The sequence below is a fragment of the Oreochromis niloticus genome, linkage group LG20, assembly GCF_001858045.2.
Source record: "Oreochromis niloticus isolate F11D_XX linkage group LG20, O_niloticus_UMD_NMBU, whole genome shotgun sequence".
NCBI classification, from domain to species: domain Eukaryota; kingdom Metazoa; phylum Chordata; class Actinopteri; order Cichliformes; family Cichlidae; genus Oreochromis; species Oreochromis niloticus.
This window is the reverse complement of record NC_031984.2, coordinates 4,009,699-4,019,347: the sequence shown is the minus strand read 5'-3', so window position 1 is coordinate 4,019,347 and position 9,649 is coordinate 4,009,699. Positions and strand designations below refer to the sequence as shown.

At 42.8% G+C, this 9,649-nt stretch overlaps 1 protein-coding gene across 2 annotated transcripts; it reads left to right on the top strand.

Moving 5' to 3' along the window:
- The first annotated feature begins 349 nt into the window (after window positions 1-349).
- Window positions 350-5,867, top strand: LOC100698012 (GTPase IMAP family member 7-like). 2 transcript variants are annotated; one of them, XM_025901994.1, is made up of 3 exons: window positions 350-402; window positions 487-588; window positions 4,959-5,867. In XM_025901994.1, the coding sequence occupies exons 2-3, from the start codon at window positions 531-533 to the stop codon at window positions 5,537-5,539; spliced, it is 639 nt and encodes a 212-aa protein (XP_025757779.1). In that variant the 5' UTR covers window positions 350-402; window positions 487-530; the 3' UTR covers window positions 5,540-5,867. The 2 variants fall into 2 exon arrangements, with proteins under 2 accessions (XP_025757779.1, XP_013122574.1); XM_013267120.3 differs by lacking the exons at window positions 350-402; window positions 487-588 and adding an exon at window positions 3,976-4,288.
- The last annotated feature ends 3,782 nt before the right edge of the window (window positions 5,868-9,649 follow it).

The window sequence follows — 9,649 nt, the reverse complement described above, 5'->3', positions numbered from 1 at the left end:
AAATGTTGTTCACACGTGTTGGACTGACTGAAGCTTCCAGTCACAGTGAATCAGTGTGTGTCAGTGAATGCATCGTGTGTGCTTCACAGCTCCATCTAGTGGACTGATAGCAGAGCAGCTGATGGCAGCTTCCTCTGCCTCACACTGCTGTCTGACTGCATTCAGCTGACACTGAGATGAAGCAGGAAAGAAGCAGCTGATATTTGGACAGCACACATGATGGAAAGGAGGATTTCAGTTGATGTGCACATGAATGATTTGTGTTTCCTCTGCAGGTGAAGGTAGAAAGTGTGTGTGAGCTGAATTGAGCAGCATGGATCAGTGTGAGGACAGAGAGGAGGGAGTCCCTCCCTCTAAAAGCACTCTGTGTGGGGAACATGAGAGCCAGACCAAAGCTCAGAGGTGAGATGACCATCTCTAACTGTCCATGACTCTTCTCCATGTCACAGCTCAGCACTCACATCACTGCTCCATCATTATTCACAGGAACCCACCTGGACCTCCACCCAGCTCTGTGTCCCTAAAGAGTGATGGGTCTAAAGATGATGTCATTAACTTTAAATCAGGCGTGTGTCGTCCTGCAGAGAGGTAATGAGTGTGTAAATGTTGTTGTGTGTTTGTGAATAAATCCTCCATAGAGAATTTATCTCTATAAAATGTTCCCTAAAATGTTATCTGCAGCGCCCTGGTCGTTAAAGTGTACAAAAAAACAACAACATTTTTTTGGCACTGACTTCACAACAAAAAGCATTGCTGATGCTTTCCTGTGGAAAGGGGAGTGTCACAGCTACAGAGGCAGACGTATGGAGTGACGACAGAAGGACCCAAGTGCAGATGCAGAGGACAGAGTAGTTGGGAGTGAGTTTTTATTTACAGTGAGACTAAATGCAGACAAAAGCAGAGCATGGCAGGGAATAAAACTTACAAAACCTGAACAGGGAGAAACTAACAAAAGAACACGAGGAACAAAGGAAACATAACAAAACCCTGAAACTGGGAACGAGGAGCCTGAGATATGAAACATTGAGGAAGAAATAGAGAGGCAACATGGAGGATGACACACAGGGGAAGACTGACAACCAAACCAGCAATGAACAAGGAAGATGCAGGGCTTAAATGCACAAGTAGGACAACAAGAGGATGGGGAACAGGTGGGAACACAGCTGGGACAAATCTGACATAACGAGCCACAAGGAAACAAAGGACAGTAATGAACTGAACTGTTGTTTCCTCATCAACTTCTTTCTGTCTGCTGAATCTGCAGTGAATCAAAGTGAAACGTGTGTGAAAATGTTAATGATCCAGTTTGTTAGATGAACGTGTGAATGTTGCAGTGCGCTGTTAAACAGTAACACAGTAACTGTGACGTGTCCTGATCTGACAGTAGATCATGTTTGTGTTCTTGGTCACATGACACAGGTCAGCTGTTCACACAGAGTGCAGCTTCATAGGCTGGAACAGTTTGGAATAATACTGGGAACAATGGTTCTTATGTGGAGCTTTTCTCCTCTGAGCTCTTTGATACTCGCCTCATTCACACATTTATACGAGTGTGTTTCCTCTTTTCCTGTGAGTTTCTATATAAATGATAACACACTGTTAGTCACTCACACTGCGACTGCATCTCTCATTGTTAATCTCACCTTCAGTGTGACACAGACAGGATCTGATGAGCTTCTTGTTCCTATAAGGAAGTGACTGATAAAAAAAGCTCCTTTCAAACATGAAGCAGCGATCCAGCTGCTGATGGCAGCAGGCTGACCACAGTGATGAATCTGCAGACAGCTGGATCAATGTAACAGATCAGGAGGAGAGCAGGATTCATCCAGAGGAGTTTACTGCACCTTACTGACTGTGCTGATCTCACAGTGACAGCAAGTTTGTTCCACAGTGTTGATGCTGAAACAGTGAAACACAGTCCTGTGTTTGAATCCTGACCTTTGACCCTGTAACAGTCATTTATTCTCTGGTCTGAGGGTCTCAGCTAGAAGATGCTCTGAGATATAAAGTGCAGCTGTAACATGTAGAGATTTGATTCAACTGGATTCTGCAGTGAACGTGAAGCTGCTGTGATGTGTTCACTGTCCTCAGTGTGTGTGGGAGCTTTGCTGCTGTGTGTTGTACTGACTGTAGATGAGACACTGCTGCATCATTTAGGCCTGAATACGCTGAGCTGCAATCATGTGATCAGGAGGGAATGAGGGTGTGGATCAGCTGATCAGGAGCATTGATGGGACTCTAGAAACCTTTGTAACCTGTACAAATGAGACTGAACTAGACTTCTGTTTGCTGCTTAACATTCACATGCTGATCAAAGATGAGCTCAGATTTCTATCAGAGTTTTCACTCAGTTATTATTGTTCAAGGTGGAGAGATGAGATTAAAAATATGTAGGACCAAAAAATACTCTCAATACTCAAGCATTCACATTCTTGGCAGAGATGGCACCACACCACTTTTTATGTACTGATATCATAAATTTGGATATCTGCCGAATCCGATATAGTCTATTTTATAATCACTAAAACTGCCTTTTTTAATATATCTTGCTGTATTTTGTACTCAAATTTAAAAAACAAACAAACACTAAAGCTATTCTGTTACTCCTGTATGCAAAAAGTACGTAGAAATGAGAGCTGCTCCATCCAAAGTGGGATGGATGCCGTCTCTCCTAACAAGACCAGGTTTCCTCCAGAAGGTTTGCCAATTATCTATGAAGCCCACATCGTTTCTGGGACACCACTCAGACAGCCAGCAATTTAAGGAGAACATGCGGCTAAACATGTCACTCCTGGTCTGATTGGGGAGGGGACCAGAGAAAACTACAGAGTCCCACATTGTTTTGGCAAAGTTACACACCGATTCAATATTGATTTTAGTGACCTCCGATTGGCGTAACCGGGTGTCATTACTGCCGACGTGAATTATAATTTTACTGAATTTATGTTTACCCTTAGCCAGCAGTTTAAAATTTCCCTCAGTGTCGCCTGCTCTGGCCCCTGGTGTCACAGCTCTCAATGGACTCAGGCACAGACCAGGGATCCTTTACAGGGAAACTGATTTTATTTACAGTGAAAACACCAAGTGATATTATGTACATAGTACTTGGAGGGGTCCGGGGCTCCAGGTTCCATGGGGGAAAAGGAAAGGGTCCACACACACACCTCTCTTCACAGAATTCCACTCCACTCTCGCTTCCTCACTCATGCCACTCCTCGCTCGTGGGACTCCTGGGTTTACGGGTCCAGGTCCAGGTAAGAGCACAGAACCGGCATCTTAAATAGGGCTCAGGATTACAGAAGATGATTGGAAACAGGTGTCAGAGGTCAGAGCCCATAATGAGGACCACCCATGCAGAGGAGAGACAGCGCACACAAAACAACACATTTTGCCCAGCATGGGGCCAACCGGTGAGACATGGGGTCAATGACACCTGGAAGACAATTGAGTATGGTTGCTGGTGTCTCTAGCTTCACATGTCTGAGAACAGAATCACCAATTACCAGAGTTTGATCTCCGGCGAGTGTGTCACCGAGTGGGGAAAAACGTCACCCAGCCATCCTGTTTCCCCAGCTGCTTGGGGTCTGCCAGGGAACAGCTAGCAGGGCCTACGCTATCTTCGGCTGCACCAGCCATAGGGGCCTGGCTAGCTACGGGTGAATGAAGGGTGCGAAGCCGAGTCTCCAATTCAGTAATCCTGGCCTCCGGAGCTGCAAATATGCTACATTTGTCACAAGTATCATTACTGCCAAAGGAGGCCGAGGAGTAACTAAACATCTGACACAATGAGCAGGAAAGTGCAGGAGGGACAGGTGAAGTAGCCATGGTGCTAGCGAGTCAGCTACGAGCTAAGCTGCGCTAGCGAAACAATAACGACACAGTGAGTGAATACCATCCATCCATTTGCTTCCGCTTATCCTCCTGGTTCTCATAAAGGATTATTCTTCTAGAACACTTAAAGCTCTTTATAGAGCATTCACACATGTAGACACAAGCACTTTTTCTTCTGTGCCTTAGTGCTATCTAACATTGTGATGGATGCATCGGAGAGCAACTTGAGGTTGCCCAAGGATATTTGGTTTGCAGACTGGAGCAGTCAGGGATCAAACAACCAACCTTTTGATTAGTTGATGACCTGCTCTACTTCCTGATATACAGGCATGTTTTAACTTTTTGCAGACTTTAGACTGGTTCTTGTAGGCAAGACTGGAGCTGGGAAAAGCTCCAGTGGAAACACCATACTGGGAAGAGATGCCTTTGGAGCAGCAGTCAGTCAGTCAGTCCTCAGGTAATACATTAATTAATTAATTAATTTATCCAGTCACCTTTGCTGATACTCAAAGATGAACAACAAAGAACTACACAGAAAAACTGCCCAATCTCAGTTAGGCAGAATAAAAGTGGGAGCTAAGAAACCTACAATGTAAAGATTTGATTTGCTATTTAAACACAAAGACAGAACACAGCCGCAGGGTCAGGAGTGACAAAATTAATTAAATAAATTAAGTAATTAATTAAATGTGGCAATAATTAGTTAAAATGTGAAATAAATACCTTCACAAGAGAAACTCCAGACCTTTAAAACAAAGATAAAACCTGTGTGTTAACAAATAAGCAAAACTCCACTGCTCTGGTTTTCCAGGCTAGCTACCTAAAAGCACAAACAGTCACAGCTGCTGCTGAACATTGGCTGGATATCAGACTGTATAATCAGCTCATTACTCTCTGTTTTCCTGTTTGTATTCGTGGAAGTCTATTCACATGAAAGCTGACATTTCCTCAGGTGTTATTATTTTTAATCCAAACTGTGCTAGAGGAGCAAAATCACGCAGCTAAAAAATAATCAGTGCTGATAAACAGAAACCAGACATATGAAGTGTATGAATGGTGGATGATCTCCTGAGACCTGTGATGTGAAGTCATGTTTCAGAGTAACCTCATGTGTTTTCTCTCCTCAGTCACTGCAAAGTGCTGCAAGCAGAATGGGGAGGTGTTCGGCAGGGAGGTGACCATCGTTGACACTCCCGGCCTCTTCGACACCTCATTACCTGATCACATCGTGAAGAGGGAGATCTCCAAATGCATCAACATGTCAGCCCCAGGGCCCCACGCCATCCTGCTGGTCATCAAGATGGGACCCTTCACACAAGAGGAAAGAGATGCTGTGGAGAAGGTGGAGGAGATCTTTGGAGACGGTGCCTGGAGGTACACCATGGTCCTCTTTACACTGGACAGTGAAACTGGACTGGATATCCAGAGTGAGCTGGACGAGGCTGGGCCTGAACTGAAGGAGGTCCTGCAGAAGGCCCAGAACAGATACCACGTCTTCAACAACAGCCAAGCTGATGATCGTGGTCAGGTCCTGGATCTGCTGGAGAAGGTGGAGAGGATGGTGGCTGACAATGGAGGAGAGTTTTACTCCAACTACACCTACCTGCAGGTGGAGGAAATGTTGAAGCAGAGAGAGTCCAAGCTCAGAGAGTTCTACGAGAAGGAAATGCAGAAGAAAATAAAAGCTGTGGAGTTAAAGTACAAGTAGCTGATGGAGGCTCAGAAGGAACAACCAGGCATGAAGAGACGATGTCAGGCTGAAGTGCAGGAAGTGAAACGCTTTTTCAAAGCTTTAAAGACAGATGTCCGCCATGTTGTAGAGCAGACTGTGGAAACGGACACCATGGATGACATTCAGAAGTTTCACATGACCCTAAAACTAAAGTTTACCCCTTAACCTCTTCTGGAGCCTCATGGCTTCATCCTTAGAAACTCCACACTGTTCCTCAATGTTTCTTGTTCATAATTCAAATGCCAACACCATTTTTCCATTGGAAAAGAAAAATAATCCAACAATTGGAAGCTTCCTCATGACCCGTGTGTTGTTAAAATGCTTCAAAGCATTTTGGGTTCATCAGGAGAAACATGTCTACATGTGGTTCATAAAAAGTGTTTAGTAATTCTGATATAGAGCTTTTGTCACTGTCAGTATTGTAAGTCCTGTATCTGTATACTGACCTGGTAAAGGTAGTATCCCCTCTGCCAGATAACCAGCAACAAGCTCATTCACTTCCTTCAGAATGACACCTTTAACTGAAATGCAGTCAGTATATCTTCTGAGGAATGGCACTGGTATTTGCTAAATTCATAGAAAACTATGAGAAAGATGGTTCCTGCCAAAACATCAGCGCTTTATATCAAATATGTAGGAAAAATAGTTGTTTTTTGGGGCATTCTGTAGGAAAGTAATGATTATCTACCTCTGCCTCTGTCAGTGCGCCCCAGGGTGGCTGTGGCTACAATGTAGCTTGCCATCACCAGTGTGTGAATGTGTGTGTGAATGGGTGGATGACTGAATGTGTAAAGCGCTTTGGGGTCCTTAGGGACTAGTAAAGCACTATACAAATACAGGCCATTTACCATTTACCATTTAAAAATAAAAAACATAAAAGTGGTGGGGAGGGTGGGTGGAGATCTTGGGCATGGCAATGCTCTGGGGTGGTGTGGTTGCAGGGCCCATGGTTGGGTGTGGGAAATACGGGTCCTTACTGAGCCAGTTATTAGAGGAGTACTCCCAGAAGGATCCAGCTATCTCCCAGTCTTAAGCACCCTGCCGCCCTCTACTCCCTCAAACAACATCTCAGCATCATTCGGGTGCTCACATCACATCTGCCCCCTGAATCTTAATAACACTCTAGTTTACACACAGTCATACACAACCTTTTCACCTCATCGACACACACATGCACCCAACATATCACTTACAACACTGATGAGTGGGAGTGGGAATCTCTTCCTAAACGCTTGTATCCTGCACTCTGCATTTGTATGTGACACAAACAGAACAGTGGAGGACATTAAGCCGATGGTATACCTGCTGCTAAACCTTTTTGTTGTTGTTTGGGGTGGGCTCAGATAAGTATTGATAGGTTTCCTGTATATTTTTACTGCTCAGTCATCATTCTCAGCATCACTATTTAACTATAGTAAAATCTATGAAACAAAGATGTGTGTAATCACTAAATGAAAATGAACGTTGATGCTTTCTTTCTCTCTGAGTTCTCACTTCTACCTGCTCCAGGCTCCTCCCTTTGAACACAACACTTCCTACCACTTACACTTATGTTTGTCATTTGTTTGTAACAGGTTCTCATGTTGAGCTGACAGGAGAGAGCGCTATGAAGTCAGTTTAACATGTCAGGATATCTTTACCTTCTCTGGCTTCTTCAATCCTGACATCGTCATATGAAGGTTGTTACCAACTCAGTAAATAAACCAGGTTCATCATTCTAACTACAAGTGTTCACATGAAACCACAAACCTGTTCAGGTGTGCTGGCAGCAGCTCTGCTCATTTTACAAACAACAGGAAACTGTGATGTCATAAATACAAGAAGAGGTTGAACATATATTTCAGGTGCAAATGTAGTGAGAGCTGTGCGTCTGTGTGATACAATAAGTACCTTTTTTATTGCAGGCTATCTCATGGATGGCTGTGCAGCAGGCAGCGGTAGGACCCAAATGCAAGACAAAGACACGAAAGGGATAATCTAAGAAAGGTAGCTTTGTTCCTGTGAAAAAAAAACATGCTAAATGAGAGGAAACAAATCCTAAAACTGAAAACTACAGACAAAAAAACTAAGAACTAGGACACTGTGGGACTAAGAGTAGCGAGGAAGGACGAGGAATTATCAACAGAGAGACCCATTCTGTTAATAATTGCTGATGACATCAGGTTGGGTCTTTCTTTTAAGGGTTGAAAAGCCACTGGGAAATGTAACAGGTTAGTATGGGACCTGTTTCACCCCATCTCCAGGAACACACAATAATCTCTCTGTATTATCAGTGTTTCAGCACCCCGCTGTGAGTGGGTGATGGGCTGTGTTGAAGGACTCCTGATTCACAGGTCTGGTTATTAGTTATTTTAAATAAACTTAAACATACTTTTGAAAGGATTGGCCAGACCTTTACTATTCAGACACCACATTCACAAATAACCTATTTTTCAGACAAATACTTTTATACCAACACCACTGTCTATAAGTGTCCTCAGTCTGTGACCCAGCGGTTTGAGTTTCCTGTGATTTTTGTCATTTTCTATTTTGTCAAGTCTACTTTGTTATTTCTAAGGATCATTCCGTATTACCTGGGTTGTTCTATTTAGGTTTAGTTATTAGATTTGTGTCTTTGCTCTCTGTGTGTCTGTGTTTCCCCTCGTGTTTTATTCCGATATGTTTATCTGTGTTCCCTGTCTCCCTCCAGGCTGTGCCTCTGTGTACTTCCTGTTTTACTTTGATAGTCTCCCGTCAGTGTGCGTTATGTTCTCTTTGCTCTTCCCCGTCTTGTCTGTGTAATTTGTGCCAGCTGTGCTTCCCAGGTGTGTCATCTTTGCCCTGTATGTGTATTTATGTCAGCGCCTCCCTCAGTCTCGTGTTGTAGTGTCCCTCATCCACAGCTGTGTGTTTCCCTCTGTGTGTCTCTCTGTGTGTTTAATTATAATTTCCCAGTGTAGTTTGTGTAAAGTTTTCCTTGCCAGCAATAAAGCTGCTTTTGTTTTTAGTTTACATTTTTGCTTACATTAAGTCTGCATTTGCGTCCTTTGCTCCCTGCACACAGGCACTCTGTGACAATAAGCTTGATAACTGTATAGTTTGTTCAATGAATAAAACTTTTCTGCGATCACGCACTGTAAATGCTGTCAAGTAATTATTTATGTGAAGCTTATGATGCAAGTTGATCGATTTATAATGAATTAAATAATTTCATGAATATATAATTCAAGCTTTAAAATGTCTTCATTTAAAGTGTGGTGTACCATAACTGCTCGTGTTGCAGACTCTAAGGTGTAAGTTCATCTGTCTCATGAGAATGTAAGGAGCAGAAGGGATCTCTCCGTGGACTGCATGTGAGTGGGTTTCTCCTACAGAGCTCTGCTATGTTGTATTCACGTCTGAAACTAGTGCAAGCTAATGTGACTTAAGGATTTGAAGACCTCTTGTAATGACAACCGGCCTACAGTGTATTTTGCTATTGCATTGTATTTGATCTCATGTGCATACATGCTAGGCACTGTGTAATTTGCTAATGTGTAGTGTTCACTCATGAATACAGTTCTCACAGTGTGACTGACCCTGACGTGTCTGTGTTGTCGTGGAGAGAGCTACACACTTTGGTTTTGCAAATGTCACAAGCTTTGAACTTTTCACTGCAACATCCAATAACTGAATATTTCACACCATGTCACATATGCATTTAGTTTACATGTCTGACATGAATTATGCAGTCAAATTGTCAAAAACAGACAAAAATCATGCCTCTGCTCACCCTTTGAATAAATTTTGATTTTTTTGTTTTTTGGGTAGTTATAATGTCTGATGACTGGTATAGCTTTAATATAAATATCTACAAAAACATTTTTATTCTGCACACTCATACAGATCATTTATACTAGCTATGAGTAAGACTCATATTTATGTACAATTCAAAGAATCCAGTGTTGATTGAAATTACATATTCCTGATACATTCAAGTGGTATAGAACCTGATTTTGACTGGTCGGCATTTTTGGGAAAAGAAAAATTGGGTTGAATGCAAGATTCTCCAGAGGAAAAAGAAAAAAGAATGTCTTCTGTACCAATGTCTCATTGTCTCAAAATGAG

Bases quoted from the DNA above. Each gene is read 5' to 3' on its own strand.
- LOC100698012 (XM_025901994.1), top strand. From the start codon at position 531: ATGGGTCTAAAGATGATGTCATTAACTTTAAATCAGGCGTGTGTCGTC. The intron at 589-4,958 runs GTAATGAGTGTG...TTCTCTCCTCAG, and splicing joins GTGTGTCGTCCTGCAGAGAG to TCACTGCAAAGTGCTGCAAG.